At 43.1% G+C, this 25,859-nt stretch overlaps 1 protein-coding gene across 1 annotated transcript; it reads right to left on the reverse strand.

Moving 5' to 3' along the window:
• Window positions 1-377: 377 nt before the first annotated feature.
• Window positions 378-24,541, reverse strand: NPC1 (NPC intracellular cholesterol transporter 1). The gene is made up of 25 exons (XM_082753353.1): window positions 24,390-24,541; window positions 19,026-19,148; window positions 17,655-17,761; window positions 16,899-17,074; window positions 15,827-15,994; window positions 14,901-15,150; window positions 13,152-13,228; window positions 12,247-12,617; window positions 11,629-11,855; window positions 11,111-11,211; window positions 10,069-10,171; window positions 8,919-9,108; window positions 8,334-8,516; window positions 7,503-7,617; window positions 6,827-6,954; window positions 6,590-6,730; window positions 5,929-6,018; window positions 5,622-5,812; window positions 4,716-4,831; window positions 4,003-4,132; window positions 3,410-3,610; window positions 2,440-2,671; window positions 1,516-1,629; window positions 864-1,026; window positions 378-515 (listed from the first exon to the last, which is right to left on the reverse strand). Exons 1-25 carry the CDS (start codon window positions 24,465-24,467, stop codon window positions 433-435), a joined length of 3,858 nt encoding a protein of 1,285 aa, XP_082609479.1. The 5' UTR covers window positions 24,468-24,541; the 3' UTR covers window positions 378-432.
• Window positions 24,542-25,859: the final 1,318 nt, after the last annotated feature.

Raw genomic sequence — 25,859 nt, forward strand, 5'->3', positions numbered from 1 at the left:
ATATTACAACTTGTGATGGCTTCCCCCTTAAAAATAGAGACAAAAATTGCATTGACCTGCATTTAAAATTAGTGTCAGTGGTTTAGCAGTCCATTCTCGTACACATCACCTCAGTTTCGTTGACAAAAAAGCTATTCAACTTGCAATGCAGCTGGTTTAGGTTTCTAGAAGAAAGATGCAACCTCTTGAAAACAGAAGTGTTTTAGTAACTTAACACATCTACTTTTAGTAATACTGTTACATGAGCCACACGGAGCATTTCCTGAGTTTGAAGCCGTGTCCAAAGCTGCAGCTGCTATCTTCTAGTTGAATCTGTGCAGGAGTCAAGTCAGTGGTGGTTACAGTGATAGTCATAGAACACTGCTGCGCCTCAGTTCTTAGCAAGAGTTGGGCCTAGGCCACAGTTCGGAGTCCACTGAACACCGTTAAAAACTAGAAGTAGAGGAGTCTCTCTCGTTCTGTGTGTCTGGACCTCTCCTGTGCAGCGTGAGTTTTAGCTTTATTTACCGACGGGCCTGAGTAAGAGAAAAGAGCATCACTGCAAAGTCTCAACGATACAGCACATCAGTCAGCAGCTGTCAAGAACCACACGCAGTCTGGTTTTCTAGGTCCAGCTTAACGCCGGAGAGCATTCAGATACGTGTTCACCTGTCAAAAGCTGCCAGCAGCAGCAAGGACAATCGCTTTTACGTCTTAGTACTTGACTTGCCAAGGGGGTGTTACGAATTTGTACCCTTTGAATTTCCCAATCGGAGGAGGACAGCCCTTAGACCATCCAGACTGCAAGGTGAGCTCGCTTTCGCACATGCAGTTAAGCATTTTTTTGTTTTACGTGCATTTTAGAGCAGACTCTTAGATCTTACCTATGTAACTAAGCAGAACCGGAAGAAATATTAGTCCATGTGTTGCCCCCAGAAGAACCATAGCTAGATACATCCTGAAGTAGAATATCTGGAAGATTTGTGATTTGGAAAAAGCCAGTACTACAATTCCTCCAAATTTCGTCAGTGTGATTCCACTGAAGACCTGTCAATTAAGATGCAGTTTTCTTAAGCAGAGTTTCATATTCCAACTACTTGTCATTTCCTGAAAATGCTTACGTAATTTGAAGTTCCTAGACGCAGTACACCAGCTTCCCCGTTAAACCTTAGAACCAAAACCAGCCTACTAGACCTACTCAAGAGAAAAGTTCCTCTTTTAGTCCTACCTGACACTACAGGCCAGGCTCAGTATGCTAAAAATCTACTCCAGTTTGTACAGCCAAACAAATTTAGTTTGATTTTGACTTCAGGCAGATAAATACATACGCTAAAGAAAGCTGTTATTTAACTTATATTTCAATAAAGTTCCTTTCCTGGGTGGCCAAGTACATATAGCGCACACAACCTCCACCCCCAAAAGCAAGGCCACCCTGAGGCCATCCAATTCAGTCATAACCGCAGGATATTGATAGAGGCTGGAGTTCCAACTTGGCTACTCATTTTTCCCCCCCCACAGCGGTAGGAAGATACTTACTGAACTGCCCACGTGAGCCAGAGCTTCTTCTGCACGCTCTACTCTACTGCCCTTAGTACTAATAGTGAATGCTCTTGTGATGTGACTGCAAAATTCCACAGCAATACCACAGCTCTAGATAGGAAAAGAAAGCACGCATAAAAGTGTCATTTAGATCAGCGTTTTGATGGTAATGTCTCTACTCAGAACTCTACACAGGCTAGGGAAGTTCTCCTTGTGATCAGTTACCACTCACTGGAAAAGTTTCATTGCAAGTTACAAGTTCAGCATTAACTTGTCACTACAGGCTTTTGAGCAGCAAAAAATGGCATTTTGTCTGCTTAGAAGTGACTGGTGATAATCTGATTAAACAAGAATCAGAATAGAGGACAAAAGTTAGAGGACAAAAGTTTCTTGGTGTTGCAGGAAGCTGACTTCAATACAGCATATGCAGCACACAACACTGAAATCAGTTTCTAGACACTAGCTACGATAGCATAGCTTTGGAACAAAACCGAGTATAGATATGGATTTCTGAGTATATACATGGATTTCATACTATAAGGTCAGCTGAATGTAACACTTAATTTAAGCAGACTTTTTTTTGGTGTTAAAGATGAAATTGATCACTAGCAGAAATTAACCACTGGTAGCTAAGTTCTACAGCGTTTCACTAGGGCATTCAATGGCACCTACCATAAGCAGTAACACAGCTATTGCCACAGAAGAGAACAGATGCCGTCTATTTTACACTTCAACTGCTGTATCTTAGCTGAACTAGCTTTATTCTGACAAACCAGTTCTATTTTCTATATTACTAAGTTAATTCTACTATTGTCCAAGTGTCTGACAGTTTTGTAGAAAAAGACTACTCAGTGTCATGAATGATGCACTGAACTGTTCAATACTTGGAAAGAGAAGCAGACAAACGTCTCGTTAACTCACCATAACAAGATTTACTAGTGAAACTGCGTTCAGGCTGATGCCCCAGAGCCACATCACTCCAAACATGTTGACGATTATCATAGCAATAGTTATTGAAACCAGAACAGCAGCCCATACTTCAAATCCAAGCAGCACAGTTGTCACCAAAAATATTGATCCCAAGGAGATGCAGAGGTTAAAGATAGCATCATCCACAATCGTCAGGTACTGTTCATAGAAGACATAAAATACACTGTGGAAAGAGCAGAAGTTGTGGTTAGCCCTCCTACCAGCCATCCAGGAACAAAGCTGTTTCTGCAGAAAGCCACAGGTTATTTCCATTAGAAGGTGAGTCTGAACTTCGGAACAGTTCCCCCATACTCAGCCCCCGATAGGTAATAGCTCTGCGTTAGTAAGTGTATTAAAGTGCAGTAAGAGTGAATGTTTGAACAGTGAAATGCCTCGGTATTTTGGGCTGTTTCGGTTTTGTCCAACTACAGGCAAGAAATAAACAGAAGTCATCTAGTGCTGAGAATAAGCTTGTAGTATCTGCAGTAACTACTGCAGAGGGTCTGAACTGATTCGTTATGAAATGAGACCACAAGGATGGGTAGGATTCTCTGAAGCCAGCAGATCAGCATTTCAGCAGCACGGATGCTAGTTCCAAATCACTTTTGTTGTGCTACTACTGTGGAAAGTCTGTGTATTATTATGCAGAGCCTCTAGTGTATTAATAATCATGCAAGCATTAAGCAAGCAGTATTTGACATCACTACTGTCACTGCTGTAACTGCTTCAGCAAGTTAGTTATCAGCCTAAAGATAAATTACTACTGGACATAAGTCTTTTTTCCTCCTAGATTTTTTTTTTTTTTTTTAGTAAAACCATTTTTTCTTCTGTTAGACAAAACAGAAGACTCAAGTTTCTAAGGTGTTATTTGCTAGTAATTCTCAGTTGTGCAAGTTAAACAGGAAGAAAGATCTAAGTGTACCTGTAAGGAAACACGCGGTAGTTCTTCCCTTTGATGCCCATGGTTTCAGTAATGTTGTCTGCTATAGATCGAGCTTTTTTCATGGCGTCAATAAAATCAGATGATGTTTTCAGTACAGTATGGTAAGTACTAAAATAAGTAGCTCCAACATCAGTTTTGTTGTTTATGAAGTTGACAGCAGAGCTATATGCAGCATGTCCTCTGTATGATCAGAATGTCATAGGTCAATGAACACCAGTCGTATTTATTACCTTTGTAACATATATATCCTTGTTTCTAACAGTTTCCAAAGCTGATACTGCAAGGGTTCAGACACCAACGTATTTCAAGATTACATAGGATACACTGTACTAGACTACAGAACTTGTTTCTTTAAGCAGGGAGGGAAACTTCTGTTCCATTTGTTTGGCAATACATTTGTTTTCAGTTTTGTTTCAGAAAATATTATAAAACAGGTGAGACTTGGATGGCTTATACAAATTTTAGAGGAACATTAGATAGTCATCCTGACAGGCATACACAGAAGGGCCACACTTCTGGCGGAAGCATCTTTGACATTGATCTAAGCAAGATACGGGGAATACGGCTCTTACCCTTTGCCACATTTAGGATTAGGGTTGTCAGAGAGAAACATCGGCAAAAATTTCATGAAGTCTTGGCCTTGTGGTCTCTGCTTGCCTTCTTGAGTCAGTGGTCGACAACGAGTGCAGGATGGATCGGTGACTGCAGCAATACAGAAATCACGTTGGCTACAGGATCAAATATTCTTTGTCTTAACACTAGACACTTTGTCTTAACTTCTGACTTGAAATAATATGGAATATAATTCCTCAAAAAGCATTTTTGAGGAAGAGACAACTGAACAGCCCTACAATTCTGTATTAAATCTGCAGTCATGTTTTTGCCTTTATTACTACTAAGGCAAGATCTACAAGACAATCGTTAGCTACTTTTGAACTATCTACATCAGACCGAGGAAGAATTATATCAAACTCAAGGATTTCAACAGAAATGGGGTAGTAAGTTGCTGATGATTTCATTAGAGCACAGAGATTAAAGTTTCATAACAAATTACTCTTGAAATAGTCATTGCATTGGCTGTCTAGGTAAGCCATCTTGAGCATGCAGCATTCCAGTACATTATTTAAGTTCACTCAAACAGCAGTTCAGGCAAATTAGAGGGCAACTCAGGAGGTTCCTGCTCACAGTAAGGAAAGCTCTTCACCTGACTCATACTACAGCAGAGTGTTTTGGCTGTGAAACTTCAGCTAAGCTAATCCCCTGGTAACAAGGTGGATGCGAGTACCTGAAGCATTGCAGAACTGTCCGGTGGTGTTGTAGACTCTGCAGCAGGATGACTGTGGCTTCACCCAGTCAAAGTAGTCATCAATCCAGGATGATGGGGCATAGCCTATCCTTGTACTAACAAAACAGCACGCTCATTAGTAACTTAATATTTAATTCCAGAACACATCTCTTGATTCTCCAGTGCCAGTTCTTTCTACTTCAACTCATTCTGGTGCAAGCTCCTTAGTTCACCCTGCAGTCCCCTGCTCTAGGACCTCATCCAAGAACTGGTCTTGCGTGTAACACTGCAGCTAGCAAACAGCGGGAGCTTCTTCCCTGTATTTGAGCTCCATTGCCAGTATCAGCTTTCCATTTCCCCTGCCCACTTCGTGCCTCATCCCATCTCAGATATTGTTGCCTGCTGTCAAGCAAGACTCCTCCTTCAGACAGGCTGAAGGAAAAAAAAAAAAGCTAAACTCCACTGAAGGGAATTTAGAAGAGACTTTCTTCGGTTATGTTTACTGTATTCCAGATGCACTTCTCACTTAGCTGCCAGAATATTAGGCTAGTTTATTCACCAAGTTTAGAAGCTGAGCATGCAAGTGATTTCTAAGGGAAGTTGAATCATACTGAGAGATTTTCACGAGCTCTTCCTCCTACCATTCCCAATTCTTTCAAGGACCAAACCCCCTTTCTACATCTAAATACACCAATACATCCCAGCAGTCCAGACAGGATTTAGCCTCATTCTAGGAAGATTGCCACAGCTTTTTCCCCTTCCTCCCTCCCATAAATCACAGTATAAAGCAAACACTACAGCGTCAGTTGCACAATCACCATCTGAACCTAAGCTAAATCAACAGAACACACTGGTCAGCTACATCTCTTCCATATAACCACACAGAGAAAAGCATGAAATACTTACTAGCTACTAATTTCTGCAGCACTGAAGATTTGCTGGACAAGTGAATCATTATTACATCCCATTCCACCACACACCATGTTCTGCCCTTCCAGAGAGGTGTAGTTGTGCCCTTCTTCGAGAACAAAGTAAACAGGAGGACCCGTGTGCAGGTACTTGTTGAGCTGGCTTAAGTAATCCATTACATAGGAGTCCTTAAAAGGGTAAAGTTTTCAGTTACTGTCACATAACGTTGAGGAAGCACAACAGGATTTCACGCTTTCCATTCAGCCTCAAGTTGCTGAGCAGAGTCATGATTTTAAACACTTACGTGTGGCATCGAAAGAGACTGATCCAGTCCAATCTCTACGTTGTGCATAACTGCTGTACTGAATGACAGAACGCCCACAAACAAGGCAATCTGCGAAGAAAGCAGATTCGGGGAGTGAGAGCTGTGCAGAAACAACAAGCAATGGCATTCTAGAAATAATTTACTGAGTGAATAACAATGATGCAAAAAAGGCTCTAGCGGAAGTGTGTTACCCAGGCTTAGTGCTACAGTAACAGTAAAATCTAGGGCCACAGAGGGGACTGACTAGGTAAGGGCTGATTTATACCTAGAAGGCTGCAGTTACAGATATGTTAAACACCTTCTGTAAAAGAGCACAGTAACCTCTAATTGAATTAGGCATCGTTCTCCAGCAAGAGCAAGACTGGATTCATACAGTGTGGGAGATGACATGTTGACATACTCCTGAGATGATTTGATTGTTAAGAATACCACTCTATTAAATTTGGGCCTTGCACAATCCAAGATCAAGCACTTGCAAGTATACAGACTCGTTCTAATACCAATGCTGGAAGAAAGAAATGATAGAAATTTTGTTTGTTCTATTGTGTTTGATATATATTTTTTTTCAGTATAAAGCCTTCAGGCTCAACGTTCTTGCTCAAGTTTAGATGACTGCCAACTGCAAACAGCATGTACATACCACTATCGGTCTCATCCAGTCCTCAAGCAGATACGGAGAATACAGGTTTTTGAAAAACAAAAATAAGATGCTCTCAGAACGTTGCACCCCACTTGTTTCTTCACTGCCTTTGATACAACACAGAATATCCAGTCTATTCCTCTGGAAATGAATTGCAAAGTATGCCAGGTTTAGTAGTCCAGCAGAGGACGCCATCCCTATCAGGCAGGGAGGGGTTAGGGATGCATTTGTACTCACCTCTTGACGCTTAATATCCAAGCCCAGGAGACTTACAAAGCAGGTGACTTGAAGAATAAAATCTATGAGTACAGCCATTCCAGCAAAAAGGGAGAACGTGCGGACTGCTGGCATGGTAGACAGTGTCCCTGAAGGAAGCGAACCAGTTTGTTAATCAAGTAAGCTCCCTCCCCTGTTGGAGAGCCAACCCCACGTTACACTAGGAGTAAAACAAGCTCATTTTGAAGGCAGGCTCATTTACACTTCAAAGGTGCCTCTAACACACGAAGGGTGAGCTTCAAATAGATTTTTATCACTGGGGCACCTTTTTCTAATCAGTGGAAAAACAACTGAAAGCAATATAGGAGTCAACATACTTGTATTTGATACATTCCCAGGATCGAATTCAGATTTTAGTTGCTACAAATATAGTTCAAAGCTCCTGTCTTTTAAGCAAGGAGATTAATTATGAATGTCAAGTTCTTAGTACAGAACATGGCCTCACTCTGCTGGTCTTAGAGCCACACTGGCCTGTGCCAGCAGAGATCAAGTTAAACCTGATTATAGCAATAAAAAGCTAAGCTAAGCTTCCTCTATAAGGAGCTTTTGCTTTGTTTAAATATTTTAGCTTTGCATTTATTCTTACAATATGCAGGTATGATGTAAATTCGATAACATTTGAAGATAAGGGTCTTACCTAAGAAGAATGCCACAGTCTCGGAAAAAGATGAGAGAAACATACTAGGTGCCACATCTCCCAAGACTCTGCCAATCTGTTTATCCAGAGTTTCACCCTCAAGGCGTTCATCTCTCTGTTTTAAGATAAACAATTATTAGGAATCATGGAATTTAAAAAAAAAAAAAATCACATTGCTTTAAATATTCAAACAGCCAAAATCATCATTTTACATAAACTGATTCTAATATAAAAACAGCATGAAAATCCCACCCTGTTGCCTTACTACTGTATTTTAGGTTAGGTTTGAAGCAAGTTCAATGCTTCAGCCAAAACCACACACACACCAGAAGCAATGCCAGGTGTGTTTTTTTTTTTTTGGTGTGTTATCAAGCCTGTTAAACTACAAAGCTGATTACCCACCCATTAAATATTGGTGCCAAAAGTTCCTGGTGTTAAACTTGTAGTTTACTGCAAGACTACTGCTCACAGTGCACTAGAATTACAAGTGATCAAAATAGTAGCAGAGTTCTGCAAGTACCAAAGAGAGATGTTAAAATTATTCATTTTTATGTCCTTAGTATGTGGACCAGAAGCCATCATAAACAAGCTTGATATCAACTGACAGCTAAGAATGCGCAAGGAGTTTCCACGTTTTTGGGGGAGGAGTGAATGGAGTGGGATTGAGCAATTTCATATAATCTTGGCTCTCTCCACGACCACTAGATGTCCCCTGAGAGTCAAGAGCTGCTCAGACTGGGATGAGCACTAGAGCACAGAAGACTTTGCTCCAAAGTAACAGCCTTCAAAAAACAAGAAATACACAGTTAGGAAACCACAACAAATAAATACCTGAAGCGTCTGCACTATAATAAAAATGTTGTCCACCCCAATAGCCAGCACCAAGAAGGGAATGACTTCTATCACAATCAGTGTCAGCGGGATTCCAAAGAAACTGAAAATGCCGATAGAACATGCCACTGAGCTCAGTACAATCAGGATGCCTGCAATACCCAGGGAGATCTTTGAATCCACCTAAAAAAAAAAAAAAAAAAAAAAGTTGTAATAATTGTTAACCAAGCCAGCACCACCACATAGCATAGACTATAGCAAAGGCAGAAAACTACATTCTTATGTAGATTGGAGTGAGAAACTTACTTCTGTTCACCCCCCACCCCAGAAGAGACAGTACTTAAACCTGGAGCCTTAAAACTTGTAGTTAATTGCATATACGGAGTGAAAATAGACCTAGCTGAGGATATGAACAACATCTGAATTGTCACATGTAACAAAGACTGTTTCCCCCAGCTCAAAGTCAAAAGAGGACTCAAGGCTTTACACCAAGATTGAATGTAAGCGTTCCGCAAAACTACTTCAAAAGCTACTTAGCAAGCTGTTAACTTCAGTGTTCAGAAGCAACAAGAACTATAAACATACCAGCAGTCTTCCCCAACTCCGGATATGTCCCAACGCTATGGAGATGTACACAAACATTACAATATAGCTTATCAAAACAGTGCTGACATCACTATTGCTTTCACGATTAATTTCATCTTCAATACTCCGTTCAGCAGAGAATGATATAGTCAAATTTGGATTACGGTAGTTCTTCAGGAAGTTAATAAACCTAAAAAGAAAGGAGAATGTCACACTTTAAAGGATAAAACACCTTGTAGAAAAGGCTGGTAAGCTGGCTGAAGGCAAATTTGAATGATCTGTGTGCACTGTGGCCAAACAGCACTTTAAGGCACACTTCTCATTTTTAAAACTGTAATACTGAGATACTGGCTACACATCCCTAGAACTTGGCTCCAAGCACTAGAAATACACTACGCTGAAATACTTTTCATGTTCTCTCCAGAGGTAGGTGGTAACTAGGTATCTTGCATAAGCTATTTCAAAGCAAAAAGTGCAGTCTTTCTCAAAGCTAGATCTATAAACACATACATGAAATATAACTACAGCTCGCTTACAGCACTTGAACAATTTACTAACCCTTACTTCAGCTCCCCTAAATGAAAGGAGATGCTTGTGAGACATGCAGATGCTAGTTACACTTGTACTTAGCCTCAGACATTCTAGAACAGAAGTTTGTTTCATCTGAACTATTTGCCAAAGCAGTTGGCCTGTGTAAAGCAACAGCAGCTCTTTGATATGGTGAAGACAATGAAAGCTTTTTATATCCTTATTTGGGAGACAGCTTTTTAAGACAATGACAATTTAAGAATTTCAGAATAATGCTGTATTTTTGCACTGGTGGTTACAGTAGAGCAGGTTGAAATTGCATGCCTATTTCTAACACAAGCAACGCATCAAGTTTTCTGTAGCTACTTACCACCAAGTACTACTCAACTACGTGGTCTCTAATGAGACCAGAACTTATCTCCTCAGAGCAAATTAACTATATCAGATTAAGCGAGTCTTGTGACCAGTAACAATCAGTCCTTTACAGGTTGTGCTGCTTCTCAAAACGTCCCTATAGTTATACAGGGCAACTGCCAGTACAGCAGAGGTGTTTTGCATGCATTTATATTTAAAGGTTGCTTTAATTACCGTCTGCATTTTAGAATACAGGAAGCATACTTACTCTTTTTCCCATGCCAAGGCTTTCATTAGCTTTCTGGAGTCATTGTAGTAGTTGTTAACAGGAAGAGTAATAACAAGAGCTGTAGCATTATTATAGTTATCCGCTGTAGAATAAGAAAAAAATGCCAGGCATTATGAAACAGAGCTTGCATTCCAGTGTTGGCAGGTACAATTAAGTTTTAAGGGGGTATTCAATCAATCCCAACACCACATTTCTATTCAACACAATCTGTTCAATCACATTGAAATCTCAAACACATTACTGAACTAGGAATGAACGGTAAACACTTCAGATTATTTTCTGAAGTTATCATTATCAATCATTTTCATGGTATCCTAACATTAAACAGTTGCATGCTTAGACAAGGTGCTATCACAGAACTAGTGCTTATGACTTAATAAGAAACAGGACGTGGCTTCCTAACATTGTAGCCTTGTGTACTCATCTTTTAGTCAGAGCAAGCAGAAAAATCTAAAGTTAATCAAACACTTGCCTTCAATGGCTGTTCTAGAACATTTGTTTGACGTACACGTACCCATCATGCTGTTTGATTGGATAAGTTGCTTAAACAAAATTCTGGCTTAGAATAACTATGGAAGGGTTTCCTTTGTGAACACCTTTATCTGGCCTTAACTGCTTTTTCAGACGGGTGAAAAAAAATATTCTGTCTCAAAACCAAGATACGTGCACATCCCAGCACATCAGCTTGAGATACTTCACACCTTTCCCTAGTCCCCAGAAACTAGAGATCCTTTAGCAGGCTCAAGCTTCATGTAAGACAGAACACTTACAGGAGCACACTTGACAAGCATGTAACAGGCTGCTTGCATTTGGGACTTCTGAAGTTGTCTGTCTTCATTTTCAGCACTGGTCAACTGACCAATTAGTTAAAACACCCTTACTTACTGGAAGTTTTTAAAGTCAACTTTATCTGGAGTGCGTTTAAACAGCCTTGTTAAACAAGAATGCAACTTTAGCACCAGAGAGAACAAACAACTCAGTACTCTCAAGACTTAGACCGTAACACTGTTTTGCCACCTACCATCATATCCTCCCAACACCAGCCACGGAAAGACAGGTCCACCAAACGTTCCTAGGCAGGGATCATGAAGCATGCTTGTGTCATTCAGTGATGCTGGAGCCCTGAAGAGATAATCAGCAATAATTCTCAGCTTATGCTTGACAACTTCAGCACAGCAACACCAGACAAAAAACAAAGTAAAAAGCTGTTCTGTTATTACTGACCAATCTGAAACGATATTAAACTGCTAGTGATATATTGCCCTCTATTACTCAAAGCATATGAAACGTGCTCAAAGCAAACCACAGCCAGTGTCTGCACCAAATCAAAATTAACCTGAAACCTGATTAAAACAACTCCTGCTGAAGCACTGAGTACTGAAGTAGTAAGACAAACACACTACGATAATCTGCAACTTCACATAGTACTGTGGATTGAAAAAGTGGTAAAAATGCAAGGAGTCCATCCCTCCTAGATAGTTTTGTCAGCAAAAGTCCAGCTTGCCTACCATTTAAAGAACAAGTAATAGTACTGCTTACCTAACACAGTATAAGAAGTGAGTGTGGTAGTCAGCATAAACAAAGAACTCGTCCCCAACGGTATGATCTAGGACAGAATGACTGTTCTGAAAGTAGTTGAGTACACTCAGTATAGTGCAGTTGTTGTTGTAGGGAGCAAGAGGAGCCAGGCAAATGTCTTTCAGCGTTACAGTCTCATTGTCAAAAGATGCAGTTATGTTTACAATAGCATCCTGCAAATCTAAAACCTAAAAAAAGAAAAGAAATTAACATTAGAGTAGCACAAGAAAGCATTTTCCTTGCAAGACAGAAATAAGTACATAGTATGTTCCTAGAAATTTCCAGACAATGGCACAATCAACAGGAGTGCATGACTAAGTCACTTTATTTAGGTGTTCACAGTAAACTTCCTTGGGACTCGGCTTGCAAGTCCACCAGAAGAGGTCAAGATAAGGTTTTCAGAAAGAGGCTTCACAGTAAGAATCCTACTATAAGGATTTTATAGTAGGGGTTTTGATATACCTCGTAATGACTAACGATTGCTTGAATAGACGCATCACCTTACAGATGGAAGCCAACTCCCCGTCGTTATACCAGCTAGCAATGCTTGGCTCTTTGCTCTTGGGAAGTCTCAGTTACCTGATGGAGAATTTCTTTGGTGAGTGGAGGTCCAAAAGGCACATCTGCTCCTGATGGGTAAGGCGAATAGATGTCTGGCTGGCTGTTTGGCGCTTGAATAATAAGTTGTTCAGATCGAAAGAAAGGCCCGAAGTGTTTGTCAAAGTACTCCTTCTCTTTGCGGGCTTGGCTGCTTGGAGCTGACCAGAGATCTACAGGGTTTGTAGTTGCTTTAATATACACAAAGCCTGAACAGCACATAGCAATGAAGACCACAGAGAAGAGAATAACGGGACGTGGATTTCTGACACAGAAAGCACCCCATGATGTAAACGTCATCCTCAGGCCGTTCTCAAACCTTTCACCAAGCCTCTCACCACAAGTGATTTTCCCTGTTAGAAAAAGTAAGCAGGGAATGTTTCAGTCAGTTTAAACAACGTTTTCTTGCAGCACGCTAACAAGGTTGGAGTTTTACTCTGCTCCTGATGCTCACTACAAAGCTAGTGGCTACGCTGACAATCAGATCCAGGGAGTAATCTTTGCGATCAAAGGGCAGGGGCCAGTTTGTACCTATACTGCCCCTTCTGATGCGGGAAGGTCTTTGAGAGCAGTCACAGCAAGAAAAGTCAGGAAGCATCTAGAAGATGCACGACCATTAAAATACATAAGCTTGTATGTAGCAGCTGAGGTAGCTCATCTACAGTTCTTTGACGGCAGGGGAAGTGCAGCCAGGGCTTTCAGCAACCAGCAAAAGAGGGTTAAGCACTATTCTACACCGAGAGAGATAACTAGCCAAAAGACTGCAATAGAGCACTGTAACAATGGATTATATGGGCTAGCAAAGCTGAAGTTCTGAAGTGTCCCCGCAGGAACCAGATGCATGTAAGCCAAGGCTAACAGATCTGTTGCCCTTACACAAGACGTACCATCATCGCGGTGAGAGTTCACGGAAAAGGCTATATTGCTGTCAATCGGTGTGTACTCCGAGACAAAGTGCCGCCTCCTGTGAAAGAAAAGGCTCTGTTACCACAGTCCCTCACAAAAAGACTAGAGACCAATGCTAGTAAAGAATTCTTGGTTTGACTCCTCCAGAATGGGTAGGCATCTTTTGCCTCCTGTCGCCATCCACTGAAGGACAGCGATCTCCAGCTTCTTCAATCCTTTGGAACAACTCATGGACTTGTCAGATTTCTTAAATTTTTCCAGCTTGGATCAACGTGTTCCCTATAGAAGTTTATAACAGCACAGAGAACCTCCTTAAACAGATCATAACTTAATGCAGTAGCATTAGTAAGACACCTGCGTTAGAAATATTTGATGTCATTAGTCAAAGGCCCTAAGTTACGTGTATTTGGGCTAAAGAAATGGCACAGCAAGGCAAGAGAGATAAAGCTGGTTTTTGTTGTGAAGACAGACAAGTTACAGCACTCAACTCTTACAACAGACCTATACTGCATATACATTCCCAATACCTAGGGCAGATAAGTTTTAAAGCCTCCTCATATTAATCTCGTCAACAGACCTCCTAATTAGAGGGGTGTTTTCAGCTATGAACCACACAGCTTGGACACCCTCACCGTTTTGTTTAGTTTATTATACATGTTGCTCAACGAGATTGCTAGACAAGGCTGCTGAGCATGGCATGAGTTTTTTGTACCCACTCTCCCTGCCCAGATCCAACTTGTTACAAAGCAATTTTGGTTTCTGGGTCATAATTGAAAAGCACTACTCTGCCCAAGGATACTAGGTGGCTCTAGAAAACGCTACTAAGAAATATTAATAGGTTTCCAATGCTCAGGATGGCTAGTGCAACCACTCCAAAACATTTATAGCTATACTAGATTGTGTTCTTTACTAATGAGCATTGTATAGCACGGAGAAGCTTGCTTGCTGTGCATTACTTTACAAAACGCTGTTGTTATCTTTGGAAGCTCACTTTGTTTGGCATTTTTGGAATAGAAAGACAGGAGTAGTCATGACAATTTGCAATAGGGCAGTGATTGTTTTGTTACAAGAGTTAGTCTAAACATACATTACTGTTAGTCTGCTGTGTTCGCACATGGCCACCAATACTAGATATCACTCCTTCCCAGCAATCACGAGTTGAATTCTTACAGCTTCGTTATCTTAAAGAAGCTTTCAGGGATTCTTTTCCCAACAACATATCCTGAGAAAGTACAGCACGTTGCACACAACTTACTTTCACATCTAACAATAGCCAGCACTAATGGAGGTTTAAGCTGCACAGATTTCTTCATGGAAAGGGTTTTGAAGCATTGGAGCAGGCTGCCCAGGGAGCTGGCTGAGTCACCATCCCTGGCTATATATTCAAAAGACATGTAGATGTGGGGTTTAGGGCATGGCTTAGTGTTAGACTTGACAGTGCTAGGTTGGACTTGATCTTAGAGATCTATTCCAACCTAAACAACTCTATGAAACACTGCATGTGGTAAACAGGCCTCTCCATCACTAGAATTTTCTAGCTCACTCCAGTTTTGCATCAGCTAAATGGACTTCTGCCCTCACTTTCTACAACATGCTTTTATGAGTTAAAACAGCCCTTGCAATTTCAAGCATCTGTCACAGAACATGACTTCTGGCTGGGTGATCCTAGAAGGAAAATGTCTGGGAAAAGGCAAGTTACTTTTCAGAGCTGAATATTTTAGATGCTTTACCTGTAACACCAGATGCCAAAAACAAGCATAAAAAATATAAGTAGAAATCCCATGTAGGAGATCCACATGATGACGTATATAGCATCCAAACCAAACAAAAGCCAAGGAGCAGGTAATGGAGGGGGTTGAGGTTTTGGACCACAAACAATTGAACAGTCTTGACAGCTGCATGGTCCTGTTGAATCATCCACAGACTCATTACAGCCTTTGGTAGCATTGTTCATAGGATTCATTCCATGGACGGGAACATCTATGACAAGCAAACAACACATTGCAGAGCCAGTTTACTACCAGGTAGATTTCACACCTTCACAAGACAAGCTTCACAGTGTAACGAATGAACCCTTTACACTGAAGTCCTCTTTACACACAGTGGCTTTTCTCAGTCCTGCAGAAGAATAAAACCATTGCTATCTTCCACAGCAGGCATAGCAGCTACTTCAAGTTGTCTACTCGCTAGTAGTCATGTTTTAAAAACACTTCAACCTGTTAACCTTGTTGCTATAGGTCATAGGAATACATATAAATTGTGACACCCTCTGCCCCCACCTGTTCAGACTCTGAAGCATGTAACAGTTTCCTTACAAAAATCCTAGAGGATCAGGACATTGCCCTAGTTCCCCAAAGAATACAAACTATTCAGTTTCCTAAGACCGGTCACATCCCTTAATGAGTTTTAAGCATCTATAGCAAGAAGCTGAATAGAAAACAAGTGTAAAGTACAACTTTCAAACAAACAAACAAAAAAACATACAAAACAAGATTATCAGTTTAGATTACAATGCTTTGAAAGCCTCTGACTGCATACAGTCATTGCTGGGCAACTGTTTAAAAAGTTAGTGTATTTTCTACTGTATTTAGCCCCTGACAGAAGCTTGATAAGCAAGGACTATCCCCCATTATTATTATTATTATTTTTTTTTTACCTGAAAAGATAGGAATAATGCTGAAGGGAGTTTGCCCATTGTCCTTGCTAAACATGTACTCAATCCAGTTGGTAGCATTGCAGTCCTTGACTTCCTTACCACACAGCAGCCCCAAGGCCTTAACATTACTTGATGGAGCCTCAACATCCTTGCAGGCATTATACATGGCTAGAAAGAATGAAGACAGAAATCATTAAACCAACATTAGAATTTGAGTGAGCATTACGATTTTGGGAAAAAGTAAAGACCCACCAAGTTTAAAAAAAGTGCTTAAAGCTTTCAAGATGAACACCTTAAGATAGTGAAGTAATGCTTTCAGTTTTATTTAATAAACGCTGTAGTGTTTTGTTATGGCTATCTTAGGCTTCGTAGGCCAGCAGAACCTGCATTACACTAGAACTTGCTTTCTTGTTAGAAGGAACGGAACCTAATATCAAGTTACTCTTTCAGAAGAAGTTGTAACTTCAATGATATTGAAGGCACTTTTGACCTGTAGGCCACTAAGTGACTTTCAAGTGTCTCATAACTTGGTTATGGGTTACTATACAAAATGCTCAAGGACTGAATTAATGCTTTAAGCTTGCTATAAAACCATTACAACCTGAACTTCTTATTTTTTGGAAAAAGAAATATTTGGTTTTCTGCACTGGACTCAAATAGTTCATTTCAGGAAGAATGAGTGCCTCAGAAGTGAGAAAATGCACTATGTATGAACTCGACTACCGTTCTCACTAGGCAGTTTCAATATTTAATAGGCTTTCGAAATTCACTTAGAAACAACTTTCTGTTTCTGAAGATAACGTCATCAGGGTTAACAGCTAGTAGACACTGACACTGAAAATCTATACATAAGAATCTTCAAAAACACCATTATGTGTCAGCATAAATCTCCTACCTACACAGAAGTCAGCATTCTAACAATTTTGAGTGGGAATTACTGGCATCTCTTTGATGCCTTGCACTTCAAAAGACAATTCAGAGTTGTCTCCTGTCCCCCTCCCAATTCTTCCAGAAGAAGCATAGCTTGTTACCTTGATAAAGGTCTAAGTAAAGTATCACATCATTCACTCACCATTTGCAAAGCTTTCTCCAATGAAGTACTGCAGCTCTGTAATGCTGCTTTTGTTCTCTTTTGAAACTGGGTCATAATAAGGCATAGTGCTTGTAACATTCAAAAACTCAGACTGATTTGGACTGCAAGTCAGCTCACAGAAGAGGTTAATCAAGTTGTAGAAACAGGAGGGACACCTGGGTAGGAAAGTCAGTGAGCAGCAATCAGATTAAGAGGTAAAGATGAGACATCAGATTTGACCTCCCCAGGTGTAAACAGTCTGTTCAGTGACAAAGTATTTAAGATCTGTATCTAAAATGTATATTAATATATATATAAATATGTACAAAATTATCCATACGTTAATTAGCACTTAAAATCATTTAATACTCTCCAGGCAAAAGTATGAACATTACTCACTAGTAAGATTCTATATGCTTGCATCCGCTATTTGGGGCATAAGTCAACTGGGAGTTGAATGAAAACAAGTGCTGCTACCAGGAAGATCAAACAGTACACTTTGTCACTCTCTTCTGAAGACTCCTTACAAATGCAGAAGCTCAAGACAAGCTGTGCTGCTGTTTATTCAACCAACTAACTCAATCCAGACTGCAAGCAGTTGTTTTAGTGGAGTTAAAGTCTCTTGATAGAAGTTTTTACAAGAGCTCACTCCAATATGCCTTTAAATGAAACACCACATCTTCTACAGCTTAAGTCAACAGAAGTGGCTTGCTGATGTTAAAGAAGCTCCAGTTGCTTAGCCGTTCGTTAGCATACCTGGAAAGAAACTGCAGAGGCAGCTGCAAGTTGTTTTTCAAAGTCTGAAGCTGAAGGACATCGCAGCAGGTACTAACATTGCCAAAATATAAACCCGGACAGAGTTCCTTCAATAAAAACAAACATTGAGATCAGTGCAGGGGGAGGAGGAAAAAGCACTTTTAAGATTAAAAACTCTTCACAGTTGAGGGTTCTATTTCACCATGTTTCAGAAAATAGTTGCTGGTGTGGGAGAAGCATGAAAGAAATAATCAGTTTAGACAGCGAGATACATTGGGAAATAGGGAGAGAAGAACCACTTGCATTATTCAGGGCGTCGCTTCCTTTAAAAAGCTCTCTCAGATGATCTTTAGTCACCAGGGTCTATATATAGAATTATAATAGTATTTCAGAGCCTATTAGCAAGTGGACAACACTTGTTTATCCAAGTTGAAAGTATTCCTGCAGCTTATCCTTTAGCACAGAATCTGCTGCTATCCAGGAGGTAAGTCCCAAAAGGCAAGCCACTAACCGAAGTCACTGATCACCTGGAAGAGCTATTTCAAGCCCAGTTTATGGAAAAGAGATGCGTTTATTTTAACACTAGTGTAACTCCTAGCAACATGCAAGAATCGTCCATTAAGACTTGTGAAGCAGTGCAACACACCAGTCAGCTCACCTGCATACTGAAGTCATCGCTGCTGCCAGCCAAACCATCATTTAATTTTATAGCTGTTCCACACTTTAAGGCTTGGAACTACCATCTGCCAGAAAACAGCTCTGGCAACACCATCCTGTGCTGTACCTCCAGTCCAGAAGCTTGATCTTAAACTTTGGGTTTGTTCACTTTGGCAGCTAAGGAGCAGATACAGACACATGGTCTCATACCAGGCACAGCTAAAGAAACTTCAGCTCTTTGCCCAGATCTGCTCCATCTGAATGACTGGTGTCTGTTATTACTTTCCTAATTAAGAAATGGGTTGGGAATGATTATCGGAGCAAAATTACAGTTTTAGCCTTGCCTTTTAGAGATATGAAGGAGGTAACTGACAAATGTCACAAATCAGAAGGGTGCTAATAACAAACAGTCTGACTAAGGATTGCTCCAAGCAGTGGGAAAACAGTCAGGAAAGTGAAGAAATCCTGCATTTAAAGCTTTCTTTGTGAAAGTGCATCGATCACGTGCTTTGGCTACCTCATATCCCTGAATAGGAACTGTGGTCTATCCCCTTCACACCGCTGGGACTACAAGCTATACCTGCAAAACTACAGAATCTGTGTTTCCCTTCTGACCAAGTCAGAATGAGACAGCTCCAAACCGTAACGCAGGCCCAGCAGAACTCCTGAGGTGTAAGAGAAACAGTTTTTAGCAGATCTGCCGAAGCAGCTCACCTGCAGTAAGTCATAGCCATCCTTTGGTAGTGCTATGGGTGGTCCGTCGTAAGCACAGTTGTATCTCTTGTCTCCGGATGCAACTCCACATTCTCCATACCAGACACACGATTGTGGAAGTACCTAGCACAACACGATGTTAGTGACCAACTGCAAGGAACAATTGCCAAATTTTTCAGCTACTTAGAGGCCGCATGTTACCACTCCAAGGACCGCTTACAGTCCAGATTAGATAATTTACAATTTCAATATGAGTACGTACTACAGAAAGCATTCCCCAAACAAAGCATGAGCTGACATGGCACATGTTAACACCCTGAGCTCCAGCCCAGCTTTCCTCCCTTCTCGGCCCAGCGACTGGCAGCAAGCACACTGCCTGCAGTTAAGTCTAAGTAGAAGAGTTACTGAAGAAAAAAAATAATAAAATAAAACATCATCAAATAAAAGGTGCTGTAGGAAAGTTTCTTCATGCAAGTCAGTGCATGTGATTAGCGAGTTAGACTGTCAGCTCAAAGCACGGGTCGGTGTAGAGGGAGAGAAGTAAATTGCTTAAACACAACGCTTTCAGTTCTCCCTGCCACCTTTTAGCCCTTCTTGCAAACCCAGCCACCCCGCAGATTTTGAGGAAGTACCAGCGTAAAGGATTGTGGAGCAGAGCTTGGCAGCTCTGCATTCACCACAAAAATGCCATTTATTGTGACGAACTCAAAGGGTGCTCTTCATCAGCGCTTGTAAATGTAAGCCTTCTGCTTCTGCTCAGCGGCGCTGATACAGAGATGTCGGAGATTTTAACCCTGAAATATTTATTCTGCAAAATCAAAACATTTCAGAAGCAACGCCACGACAACTTATTTATAGCAGGAGCCCGAAAACGGCGCCAGGGTTTTGCGAAGCACCTGGGGTGCAAGCACAGCACTACAAGGCTGCACAAACATCTCTGAGGAGAGCTTGCCGAAGCCCGGGCAGGCTGCACCGTACGGTTTCGGAGATAACTGACCTATTTTTCAGTCTCCCAAACAACCTTGACTCCGCAGCTGTGGAGGCACCATATGCTTATACAGCAAGGGCAGGCTGCTGCGCTGGGTGCCTGACCGTGACTAACGCTGTTTGCTGACCAGAGAGGCCCCGAGAGGCTGCGTTCATAATGCCCCAGAGCAACCCCAGCTGACAACAACGCTGCCACAACATCCTTTTTCAGGCACTTTTATGCATTTTTAGGCACTGGATGCTTTAAAAAGCATATCAGGAACTGAATGTTTAGCAGGTGACTGAATCAATTGACCTGAACGTGTCAGAATCATCTTCCCTTTACTGAACCTGGACAACACAGACCATTTCAATGTTACTCACTACAAACCAGGTCCAAAAAAATCAGTTTAAGTACCAGATCACTACTTCATTCATCTGCTTCAGCATCTCTTCTAGCCGAACCTGTAACCAGCTGTCAAGCGTTCCCGTTGCTTATGTACAAGCTGGCAAGCAACCCTTCGGGTTGCACTTTTAAACACTGGATGTTTAACACTCAGCAGTAGCTGGAGAGCTAAATTGCCATAAAAACTTGGATACCAGTTACAGAAACACACCGTGAATTTGTCCATGCATGAAGTAAATATACAGTGTCTAAGCTAAGGAACAAACTTTGAAGTCACCATCTCCGTTTACTTCCTTACACCTACATATTCCAGTTTCAACAGCAAATGTCTGCTGGTGGAAGGAAGACTCGAGTGTTTGTACCAATGTCATAAATGACTCAGTCATCTCTTCAAGCAGCAGCATAGATTCACTATTATTCTCACAAAAGGGCAAAGATTTGAGCTGTTTACCACCATCAGTGAGGCCAGAATTAGGTCTTTCTTGTACCTTGTGCAGGATTTCATGTTTAGTCTAGACTGGTTTGTGATCATACCTCACAACACCTTCTGTGCTGCATGAAGGCTTGTAGAAGGCTTCCACAGAAAGATTTACTTGAAGGTAAATTTCAGCTCTCCCATCAGGCTGACTAGTAAGTTCTGCTGCTTTTACAAGTGTTATCTGCATAACGAAGGAAGCGTTACCTTCACATAGCTACACAGACACAACAAAATAAAACCCTGGCTGTATTACGTTATCACGGAGTTGTCTATAAATTCACCCACAAGGTTTTCTGCCATCAGGGAGGAACAAAAAAAAAAATTAAAAATGTATTTGCACAAAACAAGGCTGGTCACACACAATGAAGTATTCAGCTATTTCACAAGAAAATAAATCAAGATGAGGTATTCTGGCTTATCAGGGTCAGTTTACACTTGTAAAAATTTGAACAAAAATTTAGAGCCCCATTATTCAAGTCTGACATGGATAAACCTCAAACAGAAAAAAAAATAAATAACATGTTTCTCTCAAACTTTCAGCTTGTTTAGAGTGTGTGAACAGGTCAGTTACTCTTAACTACTAGAAGATCACTTAGACCTAGGACTGCAAGTTAAAATACTTTGTTTTATTTCAGTGTTAACACTAGCCATTGGATTTCAGTGACAATTTAAGATTAAATTCTCATGCTGTGATCTAGCAGGATCTCACTAATAAAAGTTTGAATTTGTTCCCTGAATCAATAAGCCTCTTGATTTAGCGTGGTCAAACCCAGCCAGTTAGCAAGGATGAACAAAACAACCAAAACTTCTGACTGTTATCTTCAAATGACATCACCGTAGCTCTCAGGTATTAGCAAGTTACCAGCATGCTCGTCCCTGAGTCAGCCACAAAGCACAGGAAAGGGCTGGTCTCCTGGTGTTCAGTGCCCACAGATACTTCCAAGTCACTAAATAACTTACACCATCATCACTGATAAGATAGAGCTGAAAGCTCTCCCCCCAAAACCCTCTCGTAAAGGCTGGAGTAAGTTAGAGAATAAAACAAGTACTTTGTTCTTTCCACGCCTTCTGAAAAGCATTCCTCCACGGGTAGGAGAAGATAGAGGTGAGTAACTGTTGTTGTAAATAACTCAGAGTTAACAAAAGGCGTTGCTTCTGGAATCAGCCTTTAAACCAGGTAAGATCTGGGTGAACAATTGTTACCCTACACCTAACTGGGTAAAAGTTCTCCTGGTCCCAAGACGCAGTGAGAACTGCGTTGAACCAGGCTCCCTTCTTAACCAGGCAGGACACTCCACGAGGCTCTAATGCAGGTATTTTAGAGGATCACATTAAATCCTCAATATTGAGAAATGAGATTTCCGTAAGTATTCCCCCAAGCAACAGAAAGTTGGCTTTAAATTAAAGCTGTTCCCTCCTGCCTCCCCCCTCCCAGAGCCCAGAAACCCCCTTGCAGTACACAAACGCTGGCCTCCAGTACTTCCAGAGCTGAAAAGCAAATTCCTGCTTCTGGCAGGACTGTGTTTGAAGAGAAGCTTCACCTCGTGCCAGGACTCCAGGAACCCTAATAAACCTGGACACAAGCACGTATTAGCATTTCACGACTACCAATAGCGTTCGACAAGGGTTCTGTTCCAGCTCTCCTGTTCCCAGACGTTATCACTTGTTTGTAATTAAGCTAGCATCCCAGCAGATCACAAACACATTTCCTTCAGCCCAAGTTTCTTCAGTGGCATGTTGAAACAAATCAACAATCTCCGACGCCTCCAGAAACATTAGCCACCACCAGTGAATGTGTCGCTGTGAAGTGGACAAAGAACAACGATGCTGCTGTGCACAGCAACACAGACTGCTTGTCATCTGCCAAACACCAGATGACAAGTGGACATTGTTTGGCCCTCCAAAGTAAGATCGCTAATGTATAGAAAAGGCAACAGCATCAGATTCAGCTGTTTCCTCTTCCTTCATCCAGCATGGTACATCTGGGATCTTACATGGCAAGACAAGCTATTCCAAGAAACCCTGCGTCTCTTCCAATAACTTGTTCAGAAGCAAAGAACCCAGAGACAAGCCTTGTCAGCTAAGTTCCTCCTGTTCCTCTGGCCACAGGTTAAGAGACTGCTCCCTTCTGAAAGGCAAAATCATTAGGTGCTCCTGGTCAGGCAAAGCAAATCCTAGCTCTGGAGTTATCCAAGCACATCACCTGTACTCAGGTGAGCTCACAGGAAAGTTCAGCTCAAGTAGAAAGAGAAAGCGATAAAAATGGTGATAATTGTGGTGATCTGTGGGAGCAAGCTGGTGTTAGCTGACAGCAATTTGCTTTTACTGGAGGAATAGACAGATGCACTTCTGCAAGCACGATCGGAAAGCACGAGGCCCCTAACCAGCAGCTGCCTGCAACCACGGCCACCTGCACCAAAGTACCTGCCGTGCCCTGCCGAGGAGCAGCAGTAACACTGCACCACACCCAGACGGACTGCTGAGGCTGCTGCCCTTCACCTCAGTCACCTCTCCCCTTCTGCGAGGTCTTCCTCGCTTTCCACCCAGGCAGATCATGAACGAGTCACGCCGGATTTTCCAGGGAGCAGCTCCAGAGCGAGGCCGTAAGGCTTGTTACGTTGCAGCCCCTGACGAGCAAGTTCCTCCACAAAGGCGTTTCAGACCTTTGTACCACAGGCCAGGTAACAACACCACACACACACACACAACTGCAGGCCACCAGGCTGAGACCCAGCACAACCTCCCACTACCATCTGCCAGCAAGGATTTCAGAAACGTTCACGCTAATTTGACTCCACAGCCTGGGATCCCAGCGTCTGATGGGAAACAAGCTCCCAGCCTTGCTTAACCACTAATTTGTCAGCCTGTGTTTTAGTATAATTATACGGGGATCAGCTGAAACAGAAGGCACGCAGGGCACTGGACGGACTCCTGTATGCTACGAAGTCGGTAAGAGAACAAGAAGTGTTTCAGGAGCCTTGAATTTGACTCCTTAACTTTGGGGAAAAACAAACAAACAACAACATTAAAATGCCTCTCTTAGCCCACTGACTGTAATGGTCAGCTGTAAGTAACAGATAGTGAGAAAAAAAAAAATAAATCGAATCTAAGCTTTTCGTTTCCCTACACCCCCACCCGATTTTGCTTTCTTGCATTAGGCGTGCAGGCTTTCACCAGGTTAACTTCGTGTGGACCACAGAGCCACATCCCCTGCAGGGATACCCAGGGCTCAGGGGAACTGGTTGCACCTTCCCCGAGCTCGCTATCCCTCCTGCTGTCACCACAAGCTCTGTGTGGCAGCTTCTCACCCCTGGGCACGCCTCATCACCATGTTGTGTGCTATATCCCTCCAAAATCCTGACAGAAATAAATAACGAAGCGGCATCCCCAGCTGCAGCAGAGGGACTGCTGCTTTTCTGCTCACGCTCCCCGGCCGGAGCCGGGCGCTATCCATGAGCCTCCCCCCTGCCACCCGACCCCTCTGACCGCCCCCAGCCCCCCGGCAGGGACTCACCTGTGCGGGGGACAGCAGCAGGAGGAGAAGGACGAAGAGGAGCAGCCCCCGCCCGGGGCAGCCTTGCGGGCTCCCCATGGCGGCGCGGGGAGAGCAGCGAGCGGGGGGGGAAGCGGCAAGAGAAAGACGGCGGCGGGGGAGGAGAGATGGAGGGGAGGGGATGGGAAGGGAGGGGCGGCAGCCGCGCAGGTCCGGAAGGGGCCGCCCCTGGAGGCTGCCCGCTGCCCCGGCGGAGGAGCGGAGGGGGCCGGGGGGCCGTGCCCGGGAGCCGCCGCCAACCGCCCGCCTCGCTCCGGCCGCGGGGAGGGGCCGCGCCTCACGCCACAGCCCGGCCCCGCGGGGAGGGAGGGAGGGAGGGAGGTGGGGGTTTGGACGCCTGAGCCCTGCTGGTGGCCCCTGGTGGGGTGATGAGGGGGGTCTGGGTGTTGGGTTAGAGCCGCAGGGCTCTCCTCAGGGCTGGTGGTGAGAGAGGAGAAGTGGAGGGAATGGGGTGTCTGGTCCCCATGGGCACCTCACCCCTATGTGCATCTCACCCCAAAGTGCACCTCACCCCAATGTGCACCTCACCCCCATGTGCACCTCACCCCCGTGTGCACCACTCCCCTATGTGCACCTCACCCCCATGAGCACCTCACCCCCATGGGCACCTCACCCCCATGTGCAACTCACCCCCATGTGCAACTCACCCTAATGGATCCCTCGCTCTAGTGGGCACCTCACCCCCATGTGCGCCTCACCCCCATGGGCACCATGCCCCAATGTGCACCACACCCCCATGGGCGCCTCACCCCTATGTGCATCTCACCCCAAAGTGCACCTCACCCCAATGTGCATGCACCTCACCCTAATGGATCCCTCACTCTGGTGGGCACCTCACCCCCATGTGCACCTCAACCCCAAGTGCATCACACCCCCATGTGCACCACACCCCCATGTGCACCACACCCCAATGTGCACCACACCCCCATGGGCACCTCACCCCCATGTGCACCTCACCCTAATGGATCCCTCACTCTGATCGGCACCTCACCCCGATGTGTCCCTCACCCTACTGTGTCCCTCACCCCAATGGGTGTCTTGCCCTGATGGGCACCCACACAGTCACGTCCTGGGGTGAGGAGCGCACCCAGGGCCCTAGGGTTGCGAATACACTTGGTGTTGAGGGAACTCTGTGCTGACATCCGAGCTACTCATCGTTCTTGTTTTAGTCGGGTCTTGTGATCTGCCGGGGTCTCGTGATCTGCCGCCTGGGGTGAGCTGCGCCAGCAGTGGCCTGTTTGTTTCCGGGCGAGTGAAGGTTTAGTGGCGACTGCACTGCTTCGGTTTCTTCGGAGCCAAGTTGTGCCTCTTCAGAAGGAAATATTCCACATCTGTTGTATGCTAGCTGGTTTTTATAACATAGAAGCATTAATCACATAGTTTAGAAATGCCTAAGTAGGCTCAAAAATCCTGGCTTAGGCAAAAGCTTCG

This window comes from Aythya marila (genome assembly GCF_965140915.1).
Source record: "Aythya marila genome assembly, chromosome: 2".
Taxonomy (NCBI): domain Eukaryota; kingdom Metazoa; phylum Chordata; class Aves; order Anseriformes; family Anatidae; genus Aythya; species Aythya marila.